Here is a 25,220-nt window from a genome sequence, read left to right on the forward strand (position 1 = left end):
ACGATGCCCCAGTGAATCATTAACCAGTATATTTACAAAAAAATAAGCATCAAGCATATAAGAGTATGATGATACAGAAGAAAATGCTGAAAAAACTGCTGTAGAATGTATTTGTGTGTGGGGGTTATCTGCTCCAGGAGCTCACAAGGGTATATCCTGGTTCTCCCTCAGGATAGATAAAAAGGAGATATGCACCTTTCCCATGTGGTTTGGATTTCACTTGGTCTTCAGTCATGTGCAGCCCCAGAGCCACTAAACTGAAGGCCTCTAGTTCAAACAACAAATGACTATCTAGTCACTGTGAAATGTAGCCGTATAGTGTTCCTCAGCTGGGGAATTGAAAGTCAACTGTTGAGGCAAAGCTTCAAAAGAATATGTGTCCATGTTCAATGTATAATCACAATTTTTTAAAGTATCATCATATCTTCGTACTGTATACTGTCTGAATCTATCAAGCAAACTTAATCTTTAGGTCTTCAACCATAGATTGCAATACCACTGATTGACTGAGGGGCAGTACTATCTTTGTTCAGCACCACAACATTCTGTACCTAATCCAAAAATGCTCTCACACTGTTACAATATCATGTTGTAGGTGTTTGCTTCATTATGTGCCTCCCTAAATTTGAACAACAATGTTTTTTTTATGTTTATAGTATAGACAATGCACACACAATATCTCTTACCCCAAATCTTTTTGGAAGGTGAAAAGCACACATCACAATCACACCTAGTGCACAGTAGCGTGTAATGAAGAGAGAAATGACAGATTAAGCTGGTTGGGGGTTTATAAAGCAGAGCAGAGCAGAGAATGGAGGATTGGGGGTGACTGCCATGCCAAGCAGTGCCAAGAGCCTTGGGTGTGCGAGCCATGGGAATGCACATGATGTGACCCTGTAGTAGAGAGACTACTAAGAAACATTGCTATATATTTATTTTGATCTGGTGGCAAAGGATACCGTAGCGGGAGTAGTCAGAATCACACTGCACTCCAACATAATGAAATCCAAAACCATAGGTCAATGTTACAATAAAAAAGTACTTATGACCAACTGATACACGTTTGTCATATATCTTCAAGGAAAGGGATTTGCACGGTTTTAAATGTTTGTATTGATTATATCTTCTACGTTTCTTCCATATGCACAACTGGCAGAAAACAGTACACTGTAGCTCAAGAATGGACTGATACTGTGATAGACATCACCGGAATTGTACTTCCTTAAAGGCACTCAGAGATACATGCTGATGATAACGGGCCTGCTGCTATGCAACAATGTCAATGTTCTGGCAATACAGGTTAGGAACGCTGGGGTGGTTTTTCCCTCATCTGAGATAGCATGTTTCGTGTAAGTTGTCAAAACCCCCTTGGACTTTGAGTGGGAACAATTTTAACTTTGTGGTCTCCCACCAGGTGCCTGATAGCAAAGACTGACTTCACCCTATTTCTTGTCACAACAGCAAGGAGCCTATTTCTGTGCACAAAGCAAATCCAAGCCTGTTTTTCTCTTTTCCTTGTGTGTATGGAGTCCTTGGGCAGCTGTGGTGGGTGCATAATAGATCAGTGTTGATAGTGGGCCCTTATCTGCAGGTTTTGACCTGATGGGAGCAAGGCCACGGCTGGATGGTTTTCTTTTATCGCTACGCCTGTGTCTGTGAGCCCAGGGACGCTGGCCAGTTTGGTTTTGAGGCAATGCCTATGGGTTGTCCTTGTCCTGCTGGGAGAATGCAGGCTGTGGGCTGGAAAATAATACTCTCTACTTCAAACACTGAAGAAACTGCACGTAGCTATCCTAGCATCACCCATGGGAACCACCCCCTATCCCACACCAAATCAATGTTCTTAGACTTTCCCCTCCTCTGCAAAGTCAAGTAGACCCTTTTATATATAACTTCAATGTAATATTACAAACCACAGTGTCTACACTATTAAGTTAAGTATGTTTCAAAAATTAAAATGTAAAAAAACTTTTCCCTTTATCTTCAAAGGACAAAACAGGATGTAGTCACTCTGTGGTGCACTACATTGTAGTAACTGCTGCTGAAATGTTAACATTGTGGTCTAATTGTCCTCATTCTCTGAACTAAAGTAGTGTTGAGACAAATGTTAATCAAATGTAAATATACTAACATCGCTCTAGACACAATTTGCAAAATGAATCTTTTTTAACTAAAAGATAAAGCCAAATAGGAGAGCTCCACTAGCTGTCTACAAGTTCAAGGTTGATCAGATTATACGTGTGTACCTTGTCTGCATACACTGTAAAAAAAAAAAAAGCTGTCAAAGAGAGACATTCCGGAGGTAGGTGAGTTAGCACTACTTACATTACAGTGTGTTACATTACATTACAAATTTTTATTCTTAATCTTGAAGTGATGTTTTTCAATGAGCTTGCTCATTTCAGATCTAGGATAAAGATCTCTTATAGGCTACACTCCTAAGAGTACATTTACTACGTGAGTGCACGGTCGAGTAAAAATAATAATACAATTAAAATACTTTGTTGAGAGCTAGGGCTGTTTTAAACTGTCACAAAGGTTGTGGCACAGGTAAATGATTTAGTCCAGTGAACTTTAGTCTTTCAGTTTATAAGGGATTATGTGGACACATTTGTGCTTGGCATCCAGCACCTAAAACTAGCTAAGTTTTTAGATTTACACTGCAAAAACTGCATACACTTCAAATGTTAAGGAATGTGACTGCTGCTTAAGCACCTATCAATTAATATAATCTTTGTATTTGTATTTAATTTAGTTTGAGGAGATTGTGGTAGTGAGTGTTTTCAGACAAACACTGAGAGTATCTGAATGGTACCTTTTATAACATTTTGGACGGTTTGCTTAATATTTCTGCTGTCTAATATGTTATGTTCATCTGAATGAAGATTTCCTGTGTGCTCAATAGCTGATGTTATCGGAACGTTTGAAAACATTTGAGGCGCTAGGCAAATCGTACGGAATGTTTTGGTAGTTGCACCGAGTACTGTCACACTGCTTTAAACGGTACATTGAAAGCGAAAGGTTTTCTCCAGTAGGAGCGGGCTGCCCTCCTCCCCAGTAAGGCTTTCGTCAGTTCAAATTGTAGGCTTTATTGTGAACGTATTCGTATGAAGAAATACATATTGATTTGTGTTATGTCATATCATTGTTTTTAATGTAAGCAGTCCTCCCTGGCAGAAATGTTGCTAGTCTAATCTCTTAGCAAACCAGCTAACTCGACCCTTTCAAGGTCTCTGGCTGTGAAATTGTTCATGCAGAAGTGCTGACATGCTTGTTTCTTGACTGTTGTAACATGTCATAAATTATCTTAAGGAACCCCATTCATTGAAACTCATTGTGACTGACACAGTTATTTGGCTAGCAAACAGATAAGCCTCATTCGAGACTGTAATCCATTTAGGCTACTATAGTGGTGCTATAGTACTGCGCCGTGTACAACACCAAGAGGTGAATGGAGAACATTACACTAGTAATCCCTCATTAGGTTACCAATTTTAGATTTGCTGTGCTAAGAATATATAGCTATAATATGCGGTCACCTTGAAAAGTACACCTTAGTTGTGCCAGTGAAATTGATACGCCAATTTAACTGATGCCATTGATTCAGTGGAAGATAAATGATTCCTGTAACCAACTGCAAGAATGCCAAACAGTAGGAAACAAAGTTTACTCCCAGATTTCATGCACGCTGTCTGTGACTCACCGGTTGATCAAATACTACTCTACCTCTTGAGTGGGCAGTGCATGTGTATTGTTTTGTAAGATGTGGAAATAATTTTACTTCATACGTAGTTGGAATACGTCTTTGAATAAAAGCATAATGCTGTAAGCACTATTTTCTACAGTAAAACTTGAACAGTGAGGTGTACTTATGTGATTTGCATTCAACCAAACTCCTCTTTACATCCTAATCTTCCATCCCTCTCTTTCCAGGTCTGCAGAATGACCCAGTCGTCAGACCACAGAGTGCTGGCTCTGGGGGTCCTGACTTGTGCAACAGGGATCAGTTTGGCCATCATGCTGTACCAGACCAGGAAGAGCAGACGGAGAGCCTCTTGGCCGAAGCTCCACCTCAGTTCCAACGATGAGCGTGGAGTGGGTGGGCTCGTGGTGGTGGACGGCTCCGCTCTCCAGGGGGGCCAGGCCGAGGTGCTGGAACGTCTCGGAGCACTGATGCAAAGTGTGTCGGAGCTGAAGGATGAGGTGCGGGCGCTAAAGGAAGCCCTCCCAATGCTGCAGGACCATGTGAGGGATGAGCTGAGGGGGCGTGGCGGGCAGGTGGCTACTGTGCGTAGGGCCAGTCCCCTCCACCGGGCCACCCCCTCTCGCAGGCGGAGAGTGGCAGGGGCCGCGGCCAGAGCCGAGGGTCAAAGTTCAGAAGAAGCAGAAAGCGAAGGAGGGTAAGTCTGTTATGTTTACATGGCATGCAAATTAATCATTCATAACCTTTGAAAAATAGTCGTTAAATGTGAAAAAGGACTACATCAGAGCTAAGAACCCTGACTTTCATCCCATCTATCTGCCACCCATCTTAGATATCTTTGCTTAATCTTACTATTGTTACCAAATCCAAGACAGCTGTGCTTTGGTGATCTAGCCAACTCCACATGCTTGTTCAACACATTTGCCAAATTTACCTGCTCAACCATTATGTGACTTAATGAGAGATATGAAAATATGCCCCCGGTGTGAGAGACTGCTTTTAGAATGTTCCACGACACGCCCAGTCATCCTCCTCTATCTGCAGCCAAATACCTTCATCACACGCCAGGCTAAAATAATATAAACAAAAGCTGTCTTCGGTTATAGTATATGGCTCCTCGTGAAAATCACACTGACTGACACAATAGGAAATATTAAAGAAAGAACCGCAAGGTATGTAGGTGTCAAACTTCTCCAGGGCTTCATTTTATTTATAATGTATTTTTGCTAGTGCATTTAAGGAGCATTTAGTCCAGAATCAATACAAAAAATTATGAACTGGATTAATTTGGGCCGATTCTTATTTATTTCAGTGCATTCAACGCCAAAATTCTTTGTGGTTGACATGGAAAGAGAGAACATGAGGAGGGAGATCTGATAAAACACGATTAAGAACTTGTCCTGGTATGCTCTGGTCTATTGCCCTGGGATGACATAATGACCTAATATGATTTGCCAAGGATGGGAAATAACACCACTTCCAGGATTGGCCCGACCAGTGGGAAGGGAGGAGGTGTGTACCTGGGTTTAAATCAGAAGTGATTGGGGATCTTCCCAGGTGTGCTCCAGATTTACTGTAGTTCCTGTTAGAGTTCTCTGGAACAACATTAACAGCAGGCCAACATATGGCTGCTCTGGGTGCCTTATCAGTAGTGTATGCTTGTGTCATGCTGCAAAAGTAATTGGCCAAGTTTTCATTTGGTGAAGGCTATCATATGATTTGTATTGGTTGTGGAGGTCATATGGGTTTACTACATTCCTCACCTCACCTCACCTACCCCTCCCTTTTAGATAGAAAGCCAAATTCTGGAAGGAGACCGCTCTATAGAACACAGAGAAGCTTGCTTCGAGCCACATCAAATTACAGCCCAAGTTATTACACTTTGAATGGAGTCAAATCACGCACACCTCCTATAATTAAAGAGCCTATGCCTTTGCACTAAGATGTGTTAGAGCAGTAGGGAAAGCTTGGCCCTCGCCCAGACGTACTGTGCTAGGCTGCTACCGTAATCCCAGCATCCATCTAAAAAGCTTTACCTGTCTGTTGTGCCGTCTCGGAACTCTTGAAGATCCTAGCGATCATAGATCATTAGTTGCTCAGCACCATCGCGCTCTAGCTCAAATGTTGTTGTCTGGAGATCCAATTGTTGCCAAATGTAATTGGCAAGACCGTGTGAAGAACTCTTACCAAGCTTTTGTCTTGAGAAGTAATCCCAAATATTGGTAAAATTATATGGTAATACATGGTACTTTAGCCTACAGTTATTGAACAGATCTATCTTTAACTGTCACCTTTTGTGCTTTTTTTCATGTGAAAGTTTAATTCATACAAAATCATTCTAGTTCTTGTAAAGCATGATTGTAAACATCAGACTGTGATTGGCAAACTTGGCATCAAATGTGCTGATCAGGACAGGTCTTGCTCAAACAAGCACGGCCTAACAGTTCTTTGAAGAGCGGGGCAGAAGTAGCGTCAGCTCAACGCCACAGATCAATGCAAGACAAGGGCTAGTTGAATACGTCAGCTTTGTTACAAAAGTAACTACTGTACACACACAAGGTGAATCTCTCCCACAGTCAGCGGTGTTTAGTCTTCATTTGTCATAACAGCTTCCTTACAGCTTCCTCCCCAGCCTTACAGGGCCATCAATCCCTGTACATGTGTGCCGAGCTGTCAGTTGGTTCATTTCAAAACGTCTTGTAGGAACTTGTAAATCCTCCCTACAGTTCCCACTGCAGTTTATTCACGTCACGCTGCTCTGTGTAGCTTTAGGACATTCTAACTTTTGTGTCGATGACATTGGATAGTTGTTGATTTAAGGAGAAGACTTTTGTTTATTTAATAAAGGGCATGTCTGATCACCCACTAAAACAGGTTTACAAAGAGAAAAAGGAACTCATTGTCTACTTTTGTCATCAAACACGCTACCTACAAAATTATGTCATAGCCAGTTTTCATTTACCTTGTTTTGCTAATTTTGAACCCCTCTGTGAGATCTGTGGTCTACCGTCCCAGCTTGCCCACGCAGACCTACCGTGCAACACCATATCCGTGTACCGCTTACCACAGTGATCGTGACCACCCACTACTACCACCCTCCCCCATTATCACACTTTCCTTTCATTTCTCTTTTAGCGTGGCATTGACACGCTAGGCTCCAGGCTTTCCTTCCACGCACCATTTGTAGGCCTCCAGTCACCTGGCAATCAGAGTACAGCCCTGTATAAAGGATTCTTCTGGAAAATTAGGTCACATACAAGATGTGTGAAGCTGGATAACTCGTTCCACCTGCAACACTGACAACTGCAGCTCACAGATGATGCAACGCACCAAATGCCAGCCAGTGGTTGGCGAGCCTCGTTGTTTCCGTTCGCATGAGTTCCAGTCTGGAGAGGAGAAAGCACCATTGCTGTGCCTCCGCATTCCTTTTCAAGAGAACCTTGTGTAAGGCCAGTCGCCTATCCCTCCAGTATATCCACACTGATGTTTTTTTCTCTATTGCTTTGCAATCAGTGCAGGTGCAGTCAAGTTGCAGTCATAAGCACCTGTGTGTACATTGTTCTCCCTCTGCCTTGTTTGTGTGTTGCTGGAAATCATTTCTTGCCTAATGGTCTTTTGGCAAGGTTCATTTACGAGCCTAGGCTTCCTATGCATACAAAGAGGTTCCTTGTGCAGAAGTGATCTGAGGTCACAATGCAGTCTGCCAGACTGAAGGGACGGATCGCTAATCCATTCACTTCCCTGGCAAGTCTCCATTAAAAGGAAACTGCTTTCAGCCGCTCTTGCTCAATATCACCAGACAACAAAGCAGAAGTCTGGACCATAATCTTATAATGATGTTCCGCAGGTAATGGAAGAAAAGTCACAAAGTCATCAATGACCTGGCATAACTTTTTCCAATGGACCGAGTGAGCTAGCGTGATTCGTCCGGAGCTCTTGGAAAAGCCAAGAGTGACTTGGTCAACTGCAGGGGTGTCCCATGCATCCTAATGAGCTGGTGTCTAAGGGAGACCACAAGGTTCCACCCAGGTTCTTGAGTTCCTTGAGTTCTCTCTGCGTTCTCTCCCTCTGAATAGCCCTGACCACAGGCATCTGCATTATGCTGAATGAGGTGAGCTGAATACTCCCCGAACCAGAGCACGTTGGGATGGTAACTCCTCATCAGGGGTTGTTTGTGAAGGGACTTTTAGCTTGGTTACCATTGCTACTAAGCTCCCTTGAAAGACCCTCCACTCCCCCTCTGCTGTACTCAGTCTCTGTTGCGAATGAAGGGGAGAACGTGGTGAGTAGATGTCAAGTAAGATTAACCAATCACAGCAATGAGTGAGACAAATCCCATTAATTGAATAGGCTAGCATTTCAGATCATTTGAAACATTATGAATTACATCTCAAATCACGTTAGAGTGATTGGTGTTAGTTTTGCGTAAACCTCTAGGATTAGAGACCAATAGGTGTACAGCGTTCACTCTTCGCCATCAAAGCAGTCGTAAGGAATTCCTTTCATCCGAGATCTTTATTAAGCTTCTTCAGAGTTACGAGGAAGGCCTTGTTCATGATGTCATGGCAACATTTTTAAAATGGAGATCACTTTGGGTATCCATGTAGTCAGCACTGAGGGTGACTTGTTGGACCAGTTCAGAGATTACAATAAGGTTGTGTTTAGAATTCCTACTGTGTACCTCAGATCTACACTCAATACACTGGCCATGTTAAACTGTACTTGCTTTTGAATGCTCTGTGTAGGGTTAAAGCTTTCTCCACTCCTGACCATGTCCCTTCATACCCGTCAGACTCGTACACCACGGTTGCAGGCAGAGCACGGCCTAGTGTGTTGACTTTGATGAGTCGGGCCTTGTGATGTCTCTTCTGTTAGGGCGGTGAAGTACATCTCGAAATGTTGAAATGTTAGGACACACTCACACATATTGTATGCACACACGTATCCCAACCTGCTTTTTATCCTCCTAATTGTAATGATTCATGGGCTGTGGAATGATGAACTGGAATGTGTTGTTCATGCTGTAGTAGTTGAGCAGGCTTTCTCACTACGTCTACTGAAAGAGAGAGAGAGAGAGAGAGAGAGAGAGAGAGAGAGAGAGAGAGAGAGAGAGAGAGAGAGAGAGAGAGAGAGAGAGAGAGAGAGAGAGAGAGAGAGAGAGAGAGAGAGAGAGAGAGAGAGAGAGAGAGAGAGAGAGAGAGAGAGAGAGAGAGAGAGAGAGAGAGAGAGAGAGAGAGAGAGAGAGAGAGAGAGAGAGAGAGAGAGAGAGAGAGAGAGAGAGAGAGAGAGAGAGAGAGAGAGAGAGAGAGGCAGACTGGCAGACTGGCAGACTGGCAGACTGGCAGACTGGCAGACTGGCAGACTGGCAGACTGGCAGACTGGCAGGACTATTGAATGAAATCCTGGAAATGAATGAGTGACAAAAAGTGAACTCGGTGTCACAGACACAGTGTAACAGTCATTGTAGAGATCGCACATTTTCCTACCACTAGGCAGGGTTGAGCTGTGGCAGTGAAATTGTATAGCAATGGGAAAAACAACAACAATGCTTGATGGAACACGGCAATTCAAGAGTGAATGCCCACGGCCAACAAATGGAGGATTCCATTCAGATATGTAATCCCTGTTCAAAGACCTGCAGGTTCAGGCCCTTCTGTGTGGTCACTGCACAGACAGGGATTAGTAACCTGGATTTGCATTCCTGCATTAGCGTAAACCAGTCAAATCACACCGAAGTTTGTCGATAGAACATTTTCCTGCCATATGTATTTCTGAAGACAAAGGCTATTTCTCATGAATGATCTCACTTGCAGCCTAAACTGAGAAGCAGGTGGTCAGTCCTTTGGAAGGTCAAGTCGGCCTAATTGACAAAGACAGAGGAATTGGGACCAGAATGGGCCAGGTAGCAGGACATTTTCCTGATTTAAGTGTGCTTGTCTTCTGTCAGTGCGGTGTGTGTGTGTGGCATTGGGCATTAAAGCAGCAAGCTCAAGGAGTCAGTTCCAGTCAGGCTTGCCTACTGGGCCACACAAACTATAGGACGATAGATTGACTGACAACTGTGTAATCCCTTGAGAAAGCACTTCCATGACTGGGGTGTGTCTTCATTTATCAGAGGGCCTCGGATTAAAGACATGTATAAATTGGGCCTAAAGCAATGAAAGTTCCTGCAAACATTCTGCTTGTGTTGCCGATCATTGCGGTGACTTCAAGACAAGACAGCTATAAAATTCAAGACCAAAACAAAGTTACCCTAAGGTTTTCTTTAACAGTATGTTTGAAGCTCTCTTGATGGGTCACACAGAATGGTGCAGTGATCCTAGATAATGTTGTTGGTTGGCAGTTGCTAAAAAACATTCCACCATTGACTATTCATTTACCTGGCTACTTGTCTCAGCAGTGTTACTGTATTGCTGCTAGGAACCAAACAGCTAGGGGCTAAGACCAGAGTTATCAGGCTGCTTGGAGCTGAAGGGGTGTAGGCGGGACCTCAATGGGGGCCTCCGGCACCTGCTGGGCCCAAAAGGCATCTGTCAGGAGCCCACTCCAACATATCCCCCTCCAGAACCATCCCTCGCAGACCCGAATGTTCCCTCAACTGCAGGTGACGCACACGCAGCTGCTGCCAACACTTAATGGAGGCCTTTTATGTTTTCACTTTTCTCTATGCCTTTCATTTCTACCTACCCATGTCATTAATATCAAGCTTTTTCATCGCCTCTACTCTAAGTGTTAGTTGAGGGTGTTGGTATGCAGTTAAAAGTAATTGAAAGGGGGCTTTTGGAGACCGTAAATGCAGCGCTAATGCGGCACATAGCGTGCCTCTCTATGACAGGGATAAACAAGACGGCTTGTGTTCCCCCCGGCAAAGCCTTCAGGTATCCACATTACGACATCAATCGTTCTTAACAACCAGCATATAAACTAGGCGACCCACTTGTGTAAACAAACATAAATCTGTTTGCGTGTTAACATGCAATGAATGTTAATCCTGCGATGGCACACGGCAGAGAGGAGTTTGAAACGCTAGGCCCTCGTTAGGACTTGATTATGATTGCCCATGTGCCTTGCCATGACCAGAGGGATTCCTCCATTGAGATGTTTTCATTCCACCTCACAAGAAGAAGACAATTGTGCCTTTAGTCAATTAGACCTTTGAGATACTCAAATGACCCAAGGGAACTGGTGAAGCCGTGTATTTCTTAATTATTCTCATCTCAAAGCTTGTGGAGCTGCCAGCCCAGGCCAAGGTTGTAGCTCAGGGCTGTGAGGTGTGGAGGCAAACCGCTCTGGGGATTTGAACCACATGCACACTCAGTTCATTATCATTCCTCCTCAATTAGCTACCAGTACATGTGCCAAAAGGAGCGTTTAGAGAATCTGTGTCTGTTTTCCAGGTACATGACAGCGTTGACAGATTCTGAGGAAGGAGAGCAGAGTGAAGGAGATCGGAGTGGGGAGGAAGAGGTTCCTGTGGATGAGCTGTCTGTGCTCCTGGGGAGGGTCGATGTTCTGCATAAAGGGACAGAAGCCGACAAGAGAGAGTCTCTCGCTACGCTGCTGGAGAAGAAGGAGCAGGTCAGTCATATCCACCACAATGGCCCACTGTCAAGTTATTGTGGCAGAGTTTGCTCCCCAAAAGTATGGTTTTTTGAAAACTGATGATTTGTATTCATCTTTTGTACATAGTTTGGACGCAATTCTCAGTTCTTATGGCGATTCATCCGTGCCTACTCTGACCTTCATGACGTCAGCTCCAACACAGAACAGAAGAAAGCTCATGCTGAAACTGGTAAATGCTGACTCCCCTACAAACCTATGTAGCATACCAAAGATCCCATCTTCCCAAGGAGACTTTCAGGGCGTGGTCCAGCTGTGGCTTTCAGGGCGTGGTCCCAGCTGAGGAGTTCGGCAGGCCACCCACATGTCAGTGTGACAAGGTGAACCTCTACAACTGAACCACGTCTGGAAATCCCAGTCGACGTCCAGCTATGTGCAGCCGTGTCGTCCATCAGCACTCTAGGGCTTAGCCCACAGAAAGCTAGCTGGAACTGTGACTGTGGAGCTTTGGCCAAGTTTGACCACACTGCTGTTTATCATACACTTTGTTCCTAGAAAGCGCTGTGTGTGTAAATACAATGTGTTGAACCTCCACTACACCATTGCTAGTCTTGTACACACACAGTTTAGAGGGCTAGTCATACCTTTGTATGTGCACTCGCACAGAATGACATAATGCTGCTCCGGCACAACAGAAACACCCTTTAAGAGCTTCTGTAAAACAGCCAGTCGAAGCACACCGGCAGTTGTGTTTGCATTTCTCAGCCCTGAGTGCACGCACCACTACAAAGTGGACAGAGAGCTTTGAAATCAAGAGTTCCTCCAACGAGTTCAAGTTGCTGTTTCTTTGCATACAGTACTCCTGCCAAACACTGTGTCCCCGACAGCTCTTGTAAGCAAGCCACAATAACTTCCCACACTGCGTGGCTTGTGTTGCACTGTAACAGTAGGAACCATGAGCACACAGCGAAGGAAGTGCAATATTATACCATACCATTTTTTCATTCTTCGACGGAGACTGTTGTCTGATTGTACTAAAGTTCGGACAGGATTGGCCTGTTCTCTCTGTAATCTTTCCTCATTAATGAGCCTTGAATCAAGGCGAGCCGGGTGCTTTCCGCAAAGGTTCTTTTGTCATGGGTCTGGAAACAGAATGATGCTGCTCTAGTCTATTAAAAGAAAAGCCAGTGTCAGATAAACCAGAGTCAGATAAGCCAGAGTCAGATAAGCCAGAGTCAGATAAGCCAGGCATCATTTGAGTATTAATAGACCACGCAGGGTGAGACTGTCACCAGACTGATGAAAGGTTTATGTTCCTTCCTGGAATCAGTTTCAAATCTTGTTTGTTTATTGTCTTGTCTTGGCCCATCTTCCGACAGAATATCATCTAACACTTATCCTGATTCTAGGTCTTTCTGATGTATATGTGTGTGTGTGTGTGTGTGTGTGAATCCCTTTGTTGTTTCTTGTATTGACAATTTAAACGACCAGTACAGGTGTGTCATTATGTTTGTTTTCTTTATACTGTAATCCTATAGATGTCATGTGTAAAGATTGTGCTGGACGGATTGATATTCCCTGGAGAGGCCCTGAACATTTCTCCTTTCATCTCCACATTAGGGAGGAAGGTTGGAGAGGAGGCTGTAACGATGGACCCCACCTGTGCTGAAATCCACCAATGGTATGTCTGTTGTCGACACAAGCTCTTTCCTCAAACCCCTTAATAGCAGGCACACCACAAGGATTATGTATAGCAAAGTATACAACCCCCCCCCCCCCCCCCCCCCCCCCCCCCCCCCCCCGCCTAGGTAAACCTGGGATAATGTTACCAAGTCATCATTTTTGTGATATGTTGTATTGTAACTGGATCTGTGGTAGGAGGCCTCTCTCTCTCTTCACAATGCCTGTGTTCTCTCCCCGGACAGAGTTAGAGATGATGGTCACAAACTGTACTGTACTGTGTGGGGTGTAATTAAACCAACAATACAGGGTTCAAAATCAGCCGGAAACAAACTGAAGCTTGATTTCACTTCCCACAAAAGCACATGTTGCTTTACACAGCCCCTCCTGGAGTGCTGCTGTCTTTGGAGCACCTTCTTGATATAAATCAGTCAGGTTTGAGTTCAGATCCAATACAGCTTCCTGGTTGTTATGAGACCTGAGAGAGGCTTGATGTTTGCAGAACAGTTTCCCCAGGAGAGAGGGTTACCAGGATCTGCCTGGGTTGCAGACTAGGCTTGAGTATGTTTAGTTTGAGGTAAAAACCGAAAGAGAACAGTCATCATCACTTAAATGGAGCTACATGGAAAACAATTTCAGGTTTTCCTCTGTACCAATGATCAGATCTGATAGGTGGCTGTAGCACTGGTTACATGTCAGTGTTTACTATATGTCAACTTCATAGTAGTAGTGAGAGTAGAGCCTCTACTCTCTTACTCTCTTGGCTGTAGAAACCTGCAGAACTTGCCTGTCATCAGTAGTCATTGTTGTGTAGAGGGGGGCGGAGCAAACACACACACACCCCAAACACACACCAACATACAGTAAATATACATTTTACTGTAAATATGCATTGTGCACACACACACACACATACATATACATGCACCCATACATAGACACACACACACACACACTAATAGGTAATTTTACTGAAACAAGAAATATCAAAACTTAGTGTTCAGTTCCCTCTAGCTGATATCATCACATCCCCCCCAGGCCCAGGAATGTAAACAGGTTTGGTATTTTTCAGATATCCTGGGTACAACTAATTGACACTCGTCGGTAGTCTGCTGTTAGGATTGCAGATACTGTACAGTATTGTTATGGCTAGAGTCGGATGCATGTTAAAACCCTCCATGCAGTTGTGATTGGACAGTTTGGGTTTTTTTTAGATTTGAGATACATTTTTTGTGATAAAGACGGGTTCTCGACAGGCGCAAGCCCACCGCCCTGCTCCCCTTCCCTCCAGTTAGATTAAAAAGTCATGCCATCTTAGTTGCTTGGCGATCAAAGGAGAAATCCCCTTGCTTTTAATTAGTTCTGCAGAGCGAGCTAATGATGTGCCTCCCATTTGACTTGGTGGAGGTCCCTCTACTGCATTGCTCATCTGAAACATTGCTCATGTCAGGACTTGACTGCCCATCATACAGAACACTAAACACCTGAATGGGGTACAGCTTCAGTAGATTGCCAGCCAGTGACAATAATACTGCAACACCTTCCACGCTCTGTGGTTGCCACAATTTAACACTGAAATCGAGGCTACCAATTCACTTTTGTTTGGCTAGACTTCAGTATCTTTATATCTTTTAGCGTTTACAAAGCCTATGCACATACATATTTTCCCCATTGGAAGTGATCCTTGTGAAGGTCATTACTCTATCTCCAGTGTGTGCTCTTGAACACAAGACACAGGGGTCTACATGTTCGTATGGAAGGGTCACGGAGTCAGCAGTCCTGTTTTGCCAAGCTCGTTCCAAATTAATTTGCGTTAGCTCATGCACATACCACTGCTCTCTGGATATCAAGTGAAAGAGAAGTCTGTTGTTTTAGTTAATTGACAACAACGGCTTAAAACAGCTTAATGCTTAATCCAATACACACTAATGGAATTTGTAGGAATCTTAAACCACTTGGAGACGGTGGGTTTGTTTAACAGACATGGGGTAAAGTATATCAAGCTCCAGTCCGAAGAAGACAATGTATTCCCTGTAACTGTTGAAGCACTGTAGCACAGCTGTGAGTCACTCCAGAAACCTAAGGCAGTGTAATTGAGCTGCCCACAGCAATCCACACTGACTCTCCTCGAACGTTTAACTTTTCCCTCTTGCACACATAGTAGAGCTACTTGACAGTTCGACAATAGAACTAGTTTCAACCACAAGAACAATCTGCCCAACACAGTATAGTTTGTGTGAAAGGCTTCTTTTAGCAGCTCTGAAGCTGCTGGGGCCACGACATGCTGTTGGTGTATGATGGGGTATCATTGTATGTGTATTTGGATAACCTCAGCAGGCAGACAGGAGGCATAATTCCATTGTGGCATCACCAGCTTTGTTTCTAGGTGCATTTTCATTGATCCTCGTGTTTGAATTTAGCCCATGTAAATCCCCAACGGTAAGGCCCCGAGGCCAGTACAAAGGCCTGAGGATTACTAGTTGGTGCCTGTCAGGAGCGGGGTCACTCTGACCTCTGGGACAGCCATTTTAAACTCCACGCAGGCCTTTGTTGCTGCGCTCATCACTGGTGTTTCCGTGACACCGTTGCATTCTGCTCTCGTGTGTTACTACCCGCACGCCACCCAAACCTGGTTTGATCAGATGTTCCCCTGGCTCCATGTGTTCTAGAGCATCCGACGGCGACTAACGACGATTCGCACTTTCTCAAGCTGTCAGTGACAGTGACAGTGTCCCAAAAAAAAACACGCAAAGCACAATTTGTTCCATCTCCTTTGGCTAAATACATTAGCAAACACCACTCCCACAAACTCAGAAACAGGTTGTCCTGAAACCAGAGTTCCCCCCTCTTGTTGTTCTGCTGTGTTTTACCCGCGGCACTGGTTCTCCCTGTCTTTACTTAAATTAGTTCTCTCTGTTTGGATTTCAAGACTGAAATTAATCTGCTTCTTCCGCTAAGCAGTTGACATGTAGCCCCTTCACTTATTCGCCCTGTAGACCAGGGGAATTTTGATGTCCTTCGAGAAAGATAAAGAGCAATCTTGTGCAATCCCCCTTTTCATCACTCCTTGCTGCCTCACCGCCAAACGGAGAGGAACGTTGAAGTTATACAAGATGTTATTTCAGCAGAGGGAGGAAAAAAGGCTGAACATGAGAAAGGCCCCTGAGGCTTAGCACACCCTTTTCCATCCCCCGCCTTCTCACCTACTCTCTCTCTCTCTCTCTCTCTCTCTCTCTCTCTCTCTCTCTCTCTCTCTCTCTCTCTCTCTCTCTCTCTCTCGTCTCTCTTTCTCTCTATAAACTTGTATCAAATGTTTCTCTCTCTCGCTCTCTCTTTCTCTCTATAAACTTGTATCAAATGTTTCTCTCTCTCGCTCTCTCTCTCTCTATATATACTTGTATCAAATGTAAACGTTACATAACCAGTGGTTTCCAATTCTCCTAGAAAGAACGTGAGAAACAGATATGATTTGAAAAGTGCTTGACAAGTGACAGGTGAATGTCTGCAAGTAGAGTGGAGGAGTAGGAAGGGTTAAGAATATGCAAATGTGACGCAGGTTAAACCTAATCTGTTCTCCAGATTAAAAGTAGCCACCATTACACGATCATTACTCTGCCATTCAGCTGGATGTCGACTGCCATTTGTAAAACAGCCATGTAGTATTTCTACACACTGTAAAACAGCTATGTAGTATTTCTACATACTGTAAAACAGCCATGTAGTAATTCTACATACTGTAAAACAGCCATGTAGTATTTCTACATACTATTAAACAGCCATGTAGTATTTCTACATACTATTAAACAGCCATGTAGTAATTATACATACTGTAAAACAGCCATGTAGTATTTCTACATACTATTAAACAGCCATGTAGTACTTCTACATACTGTAAAACAGCCATGTAGTATTTCTACATACTGTAAAACAGCCATGTAGTAATTCTACATACTATTAAACATACATGTCGTACTTCTACACATTGTATAACAGCCCTGGAGTATTTCCTCACAGGGGAACTCCAGCCCTCCTAAAAGACATGATGAGCCAAGATCATTTTGTTCTTTTCAACCCCAGCACCCCTGAATCCACACATACCTCTCATCAGGCACTGCCAGACTGCTTATAAGCTGAATAATGATACTAAGCTCACCACTCAGAGCAGGAAAACATGCCCTGTGGTAACCCTTGAGCAACACCCCCCTGTCCCTCACCTGTGCAGAGTCAGATCCACGGTTACATTCAGATTCAGACAACTTTGTTGATCCCAAGAAGGGCAATTCATTTGCAGCTTAGTCAGTCCCTACAAACAATTCAAAAACTAAACAACTTATCCACACACGTGCTAAAAACTGCACACAACTTAAAAAACACTGGTATGCCTCTCAGTGTTCTCCTCTCCTGTGTGCACACTAGAGTATTGCAGTTAATCACATTATATTGACTTAGACAAAGATTTATTGTTTCCCATGTCATTCTTTACACATTGCAAGCTACAGGTGGAGTACTGTCTAAGGGCACTAGACAGTACCTCCTTCTGGTTGTCTCTTTAGGACATTGTTTATTTAGTCAAGTATTAATGTTAGTATTTCTCAAGGTGCTTAGCCCCCCCTCTAGTCAGTTTCTGACCCTGAATACGTTTTAAGTCACAAAGTATGTCTCGGGGCTCGACAATAACAATGGCCCGGGGACAGTAAAAAATAACGTTGGGACAGTTAAACAAGCAACTCACTGTCCCGATCGAGCCACTGCAAAGCATTGATTGAAAGAAAAAAAATTGCATTATATAACTTAACATCCTGCATGTTTTGCTATCTGCTAAATGCATAAATAACTTTGCAGCTCGTGGGGCGCACCATTGGCCAATCAAGAGTTGAGTAGTGAGTGAGTGGTGGTCAAATTGTAATTCTCTAATCTCGATACATTTTTTTACAATTGGGGCGAGACACTGAAGTGAAGATGGCATCAGAGGAGAGCTATGAGCTCAAACGGAAGTGACTTTTTTATGGAACTAAGATGCACTGTGTCGTCTGTCGTATGTCCCCGTCTAAAGCAGACAAAAGTGGATGTTTTTACACAGGCACCGACTATTTTTGAAAACAATCCCTGATCAACCATGCTAGCAGACAGCACCTGGTTTGCTTGACAGTTAAGCGGGTGGTTGACAATCCATCTTCTGGGCTGTTGACCATGCTGGTCAGAATTTAAATGCAGATGCCCATCGTGTTTTTGCACGACTTCTAACAACAGAATATCACTTAATTAAGACAGACCAGCCGTTCGTCTTGTTCCCCCGGGCAGTTCAATAACTGCAGCAGAAGAATAGTGTTGACTTGGGTACTCAGTATCATACTGATGAAATGCTATGGAAGCTTTTATATATTAGCATTGAGGGACCAGAGGTTTCACAGTTTCAGCCAGAGTTTGTGCAGAGATGGCTGCAGATGTCAGCAGTGGAGAGAGCAAGTCATGTTTGAGGTTAAAAGGCCATTGTTTTGCTGACTATTACCTTTAGATTTTTTATCACCAGAAAGTGATTTCATTTTTGTTATTTTTATATCCAGGATGTGTTTAATAAATGGTTAAACATGTTAACAGAATAACATAACGTATAGTCTTTGGCTTTAACGTTGAGCCCTTGTGTATGTTTGTGTAGTTCCCAGATTAGGAAAGTGAACCTCAACAAGGTTAGGATGAGACCAGATAATCATCCATTGGTTTGGTCACAACTAACAGTCTACCTGTTCACAACTAACGTCCCGCTGCTAAGACCATCACATCCCACAACAGGTTTTCATTAGAAGCCTGTCGGCTCAACTGAGCAGATAACATCTGAACGTCTGTTGTTGATCTCCTCACTCCAGCGAGTGTCAGCTAGCGGTTCTCTGGCTGTACCCCATGCAGATCTATTAAAACAAACAATTCTGAGTAACACTTAAACAAGCTACCTTCTATCGCCCTGGACGAGAATTGATGGTAAAGACACGCTTTTTTGGGGAATAAATGGAATAGCATACAATAAGTGTAAACTTGTCTTCAGTGTACATGCTTTAGCTATAGCCAAGGCTGAAGCTATTAATCTAAAACCGTCGGAATGGACAAATACAGACAAACTAACCTAAAACAAGGGTTTCTTAGTTGACTTCATTGTTGTCAAAGCCCAGTCCATCACACTTTTGTCTTTTGGGCTTTTTTCTTTTGGATATCGTGCAACACACACCAATCTACCATCAGTGCCAATAACCTCTTCACCCCCCCCCCCCCCCCCACACACACACACCTCACCCCACCCCCCTTTCCTTTGTACAAAAGGTGTTTGTGTCCCGCTGTAGTGTTTGACACTGAGTACCAGCAGGATTAGAGCAACCTTGTTGTGAAAGGACTTTGATCACCTCACCACAGAGCCCAGCTACACGCTGGGAGCTGGTGGCCAAGTCCCCCTGAACACAGCCTAGTATTATCTACCCTTCAGCCCCTGACTGGCCCTAGCCACCCCTCATTAGTCATTTGGGGGCTGATCTTATCTCTGATGAAGTTGTGTAACAAGGAGGCTGTCGGGGGGGGGGGGGGGGGGGGGGGGTTGTGGGCATCCAGCGCCTCTGGGTTGAGTGTTGGTTAGTGACCCAAGGAATGGGTGGTGTTAGGCACCCACCCAGTGCCCTACCCTCGGCTCTCACTCTGTTACCACTCCTGTGGGAGCGAGGTCGAATTACTGTACAAATCTGCATTACAAGACAAGTGAGGCCATGACTGTGTGTGCTGAATTAGAACACTTTTTTGTCCTCCTTCATTTCCCTTTCAAAGTAACAATCACAGGCACCACTGTGTTTTTCTCTTTGTTTAAAGGTATGCCATCATGTGTGGTATCATGGCAGAGTATGAGACTGTCCAGAATAGGATAAAGAATGGTTATATCTTTAAGGTAAGTACTTTTGACAGTAACCACACTATCTGCATCTCAACTGATCACTTATGCCAGCTGAATTTGTAAGAACTAATAAATACAAAATGACTAATGTAAGAAAGGTTTTGTTTTGGACGTCTTAATCCGTTTAGTCTGTCAGACATGAATGATTCTGTGCACCATTTACAAATTAACAGAAACAACTGTGCTTGTGCACACAAATAAGGACAGTGCTTCGATGCGATACAGGTGTTCAGTGCCCGTGGGCTATTCAAACTACTTCCATTCTGCCACTCACAAGCTTGCGGCATCGGTTGCATAACGCCGTCGTGAGAAGAAACGGCACGTAGCATTTATCTTAGCTGACAGTCATTTCCCAAACACTGTTTACCTGCAAGGCCTAGCAGGTGAGCCGTCTAGGTGAACAAACAAGAAAGGAGGGTATGAAAGAAGAGAGAAAAATACTGGAGGGGAGGGGGAGCAAATGGAGATTTCATGATAGATACCGAGGGAGTGTGTGAGGCTTTCGTGCTGTCGCGTGTGTGAGTGATGATTGTTAAATACCTGCGATTGCGTGTAGAAGGACGGCTCCTTTTATTCACAACTGCTTTTTTCTTTTTAGGAACATCTAGATAAAGCCATCGAGCTGAAGCCTCAGGATCCCATGTCTTACTACTTGCTGGGTCGTTGGTGTCATGCAGTATGTGCCTACCCTCAAAAGACAGAGACCACTGCACCAGCACACCTATCATACCACTTAACATCACTGTTGATTTCTTGATTTCATATATCGTTTTTTGAATGGCTCTGCTATTGGCCAAACCCCAGATTCATTTGCACTGGTTAGCAATCCCATGCCGTTTATTTGCCCTCTATAGTATTGTTAGCCTTAAATGCACTTTTTCTCCCAACACAGTATGTTTTATTGTGTTTCTGTTCAATACAGTTATACGAATGTGAATCTAGAAGTCTTGGTACATCAGTACCTTCCCGTTCAACAATGTTCTTCTGTTGAAGCTCAGGCAGCGGCCTTGTTTAAAGGCTGCCGCTGATGCCAGGGCAATACTACACCTGCAATTACAGGTTGCTATTATGAATGGGAGAAGGAAGGAGCTCTGCGTGTGTTTGACCCTGGCCAATTATCTTGTTCCTGGAAATGTCCCTGTGGAATAGAATATGGTGCCATGGTTCGCGCACTGCTTGACAATTCTCAACTAAATTCACCAAATGTCAAATTGAGCATGTCTGCGGAGATTAGAAGCCTTTTCTGTTTCCTGTTGTGTCTTCTAGGATTGGGAACTGCAGCCATGTTCATCAGTCATACTTCTGTGGCTTTTCTGACTCTTTTCAGGTGGCCCAGTTGTCCTGGATTGAGAGGAAGGTTGCTGCTACATTGTTTGGGGAGCCTCCAAGTGCCACAGTCCAAGATGCTCTGGAGTACTTCCTCAAGGTACTTAAATTCACCATGCTGTACAGAGCACACGTGTACAAACGTGTTAGATTTAGGCGGTATATACTAGACAAACGGCTTCTGCAAACCTCGTCCGTCTTCCATTCAAACATACCTATAGCACTGTAAATAATATGTTCCAAAACCCCAGGTATTTAAAAGAGGCTTCATCTGTGTGTTCCCGTGCTTCGCATGTTTATATAGAGAACTAACATTGCTGCTGGCCAAGATTCCCCGTCATGCCTTAGCCTCACGCCTTGTGTATCTCACCAATCTATTGGATTGAAGTGGTCTGTGTTGTGACTTGTTCCTCTTGGCCACAAGGAGAGCACTCTTCAGAGGCTGTGTCTCGCTTCCACAAACACATCCTGATGGTAGCGACAGCCTAAAACAAAAACCCTGAAACTCAAGGCTCAGGTGTATATAGTACAGGGGCTACTATACCAATTGTTCAAATAATGTAATAGTTATGGGGTGGGTGGGTGAGCGGGATGGGATGGGATGGGATGGGGGAGGTATAACTGTTACTAGATCCGAAGAGCTGTTGTGTTCCAGACAATTGCCTTTCAGAACCTACCTTAACTTATTTGATTAATTCATGCATCAAAGTGTGTTCTGTACAGTTTTTATCAAAAAATAGTATAATAAGGTAATGTATAACGTGTGTTTTAATTGGAGATTTTTCTCACAGGTGGAGGAGCTCAGTCCCAAATATTCTAAACTCAACTATGTGTTTTTAGCAAAGGTAAGGATTTTGGCATACATTTTTTCTTTGATGCCTTATTGGTCAGATGTGTATGGTACCCTGTTGTTTTCCATGGGCAGTAACACAGGTTTTTTTGTGTGGCCAGTGTTACAAAGACCTGGGTCAGAAAGGCCAGGCTAAAAAGATGTGTGAAGCTGCATGCTTAATGGACACAGTCTCCAAAGAGGTATGTAATGACTTACTACTGCACTTTAAGGCCAAGGGTCCATATTTTGGACACAGTGCTCCATGTGCAAGTTGTTTCTCTGTCTTATTTCAAGGATGATGAGGCACAGAAGGAGCTGGACTTACTTCACCCATCGCTAGGTTAAGGACTTTGAGGACCAAAGGCTATATGTAACTACCCACAAGACCCTGAACTTCCATGCTCTTTAAGGGAAACAAAAGTCTGTCCTTAGTAGCAGTATCCACAGGGAGCATTGTGACAGAGGGGGGACAGAGTATTTGCTGGTGCACTCTGTGAGTGGAGGTAACTGAATCAGCCTTGTGAAGGATCACATTGTGTAAAGTCTCCAAACACAAAGGTATCGCTGTTATCTGGAAGAAAGTTTACAATGTTTCATTTGTATTCATCTGGTTGTGCAGCAAACAATAACATACTTGGAGTCCCAGGTGACATCTTTGATCAGAAACTCCAATTACCTATCAAGGGACCTTGAGGTAAATTCCGGCACATTAAAGCATATTCAATTTTATTATCTAGCTAGATCACAATTCTAATGGAATATTTTAACAGTCGTTTTATTGTATCCATGTTGGAGTCCCCTATCACATCACCAACACATATGGATGCTTATCAAGCAAGACTGTATGATATTGATTATTGCACTGATCTTACCTGCATTGGCATGCTCTACAGTGTGTTTTATAGATCCCAAAGCTCCTCTTAACTGTCTGGTTTTGACTAAATGATTTTCAAGATTTGTTGTTCTTTCTCTCTCTCTCTCTCCATGTCCTGTCTTTGTTTTGGCTGACAAGTAATAACTAAACCACTTTAAACATCAATGCCCAAACAAGACTGCCACACTGGCCACTAAATTACCCAGTATCCCTTATATCTGACATCCTTTCAAATATTTGTCATTTTTAGAAAACACCTGAAAAGACTGTAGTGGAACGACGGGTCTAGTACCTGTCTAGGGGAGATCTAGACTTCTGGACAGGACCAGTCTTACCTGATATCATGGTGGTGTACTTTGTATTCCAACAGCATTCATTGGCGTAGAAATTTATACAGTGATTTTTATACAATATTTTTTATTTTAAACTTTGGATAGTGGATTATGTATGTCAGTTTAACGTTGATATGTTTTAGGATTATTTTCTGGTAAAATAAAATATTTTGGTTAATGGCTGCTGATAAGTTAAGGTTGTATAACCTTGATGGTGTGCATGATGGTCCTCCAATTGAATATTATGATTGATCAAATGTCTTGCCCTCTATGTACATTTTTCTGTTTCAGAAAAGGCAATTGATTTTGTTTTTGTCTCGTCTTATACTGTTTGTTGTGAAGTAAATGATCTTCAAAATACAAAATAGATATAATCAGTACACAATGTAGAAATGCTACATCACAGACTACTCAATGGCAGTGGTGTTTCTCCTTGCCATTTAAGTCAATAAATATGTGCAATCCAGATATTTGTTGCATGTGGTCATTGAACGAAATACAACCCTTTTAAAAACAGTTTCCAACTGTTTGTGTTTTAGCTGATGAATTGTCCACTTGATTAAACCAAACCAACCAAATATTTTAACTGGCCTCATACCAAATGCTACAGAAATGTGAGGAATTTAAACAAGTTCGGACTTGAGATGAATGTTCAGTTTTATTTATAAGCCTACCTTACTTTTTTGGGGAAGTTGTCATTGGATCAAATCAATTCCTAATTCCCACCAGTCTGTTCATGTTGCAAGGTGTCTTTGGCAGAACCATAAACACAAGTGTTTACTCAGAGCTAAATTTGAATCAGAAAGATTCTTGTAAAGGTTTTTTGCCTCATATTTGGACCCATTTCACTGTGACTAGTTTTTGTGCGTACTAGCTGCATTAAAGTCAAGTATCACAGCAAATGCTGGACTATGAATTCTAAATTCTTGTGAACTTCCGGTGTTCTTCAAAACTCATAGTTTTTCTTCTGCTGCTGCTACTGACATCTGAAAAAGAGGGAAATTATAGAGACCGACACAGACAGGTTTGTGAGCTTAGAGAGAGAATTATGGCTGACCTTTGATGTAACAAAATACAATACTAATTACTGTACCTTTTCATATTGTGTTGTATGTGTACAGCCAGAGATCTGGGTTTCCTTTGTGCCTGAGCTGTAGCTAGGACCAAAACCAACATAAAACTGAAGAACCTGAGCTCTTTGCCCACCCTCATTATTCCTAAAGAGAACAAGAGAACAGGGGGAGTCCTTGTGCACCCCTGTGGCGGGGCTAAGCAGGGCATGACAAAGGCTGGCCAGTTGCCCGGGTTTATCCCCAGGTCAAAAACATGGGTGTAAGCAGACTTCTAAATGGGAAAAATGTGCCAATTTTACATTTAGTCATTTAGCAGACACTCTTATCCAGAGCGACTTACAGTAAGTACAGGGACATTCTCCCCGAGGCAAGTAGGATGAAGTGCTTTGCCCAAGGACACAACGACATGTGCACCAGCCGAGAATTGAACTGGCATCCTTCAGATTACTAGCCCGATGCTCTACCCGCTCAGCCACCTGACTCCCTAAATCTTGAAATATTTGTTAAAAGTCACTAAGTGTGAATCAATTGTGTGTCTGCCTTCACTATAAAATATTTTTTTACAAAATCTCAAATCAATGGCAGGACCTTTAACTTAGAGGTGAGGCCTACCAGGACCTGTAACCTAGTGGTGAGACCTACCAGGACCTGTAACCTAGTGGTGAGACCTACCAGGACCTGTAACCTAGTGGTGAGACCTACCAGGACCTGTAACCTAGTGGTGAGGCCTACCAGGACCTGTAACCTAGAGTTGAGGCCAAGAAGGACCTGTTAACCATATACTTTAGTAACTACTGATGGGGATGACATTGTTAGGCAACATTCAGTGTTCATTCTCACGAGTAGCTTTATCTCAAATGTTCACTAAACTAAAGCTAGCCAGCTCCAAGCCTCACCAAGATAAACAGCTGG

The 25,220-nt window shown here is 43.3% G+C and overlaps 1 protein-coding gene across 3 annotated transcripts; it reads left to right on the forward strand.

Moving 5' to 3' along the window:
• Positions 1-2,970: 2,970 nt before the first annotated feature.
• On the forward strand, positions 2,971-23,701 carry rmdn2 (regulator of microtubule dynamics 2). 3 transcript variants are annotated; one of them, XR_014724682.1, is made up of 12 exons: positions 2,971-3,057; positions 3,934-4,400; positions 11,101-11,281; positions 11,393-11,495; positions 12,884-12,944; positions 19,790-19,865; positions 20,470-20,547; positions 21,199-21,297; positions 21,989-22,042; positions 22,149-22,229; positions 22,324-22,532; positions 22,649-23,701. XR_014724682.1 is itself a non-coding variant. In XM_084667267.1 (11 exons), exons 2-11 carry the CDS (start codon positions 3,943-3,945, stop codon positions 22,372-22,374), a joined length of 1,242 nt encoding a protein of 413 aa, XP_084523393.1. In that variant the 5' UTR covers positions 2,971-3,057; positions 3,934-3,942; the 3' UTR covers positions 22,375-23,701. The 3 variants fall into 3 exon arrangements, 2 of the variants coding, with proteins under 2 accessions (XP_084523393.1, XP_084523394.1); XM_084667267.1 differs by having other exon boundaries at positions 22,324-23,701; XM_084667268.1 differs by having other exon boundaries at positions 3,003-3,081; positions 22,324-23,701.
• The last annotated feature ends 1,519 nt before the right edge of the window (positions 23,702-25,220 follow it).

This window comes from Hypomesus nipponensis, chromosome 11 (genome assembly GCF_054491055.1).
Source record: "Hypomesus nipponensis isolate SF chromosome 11, ASM5449105v1, whole genome shotgun sequence".
Taxonomy (NCBI): Eukaryota; Metazoa; Chordata; class Actinopteri; order Osmeriformes; family Osmeridae; genus Hypomesus; species Hypomesus nipponensis.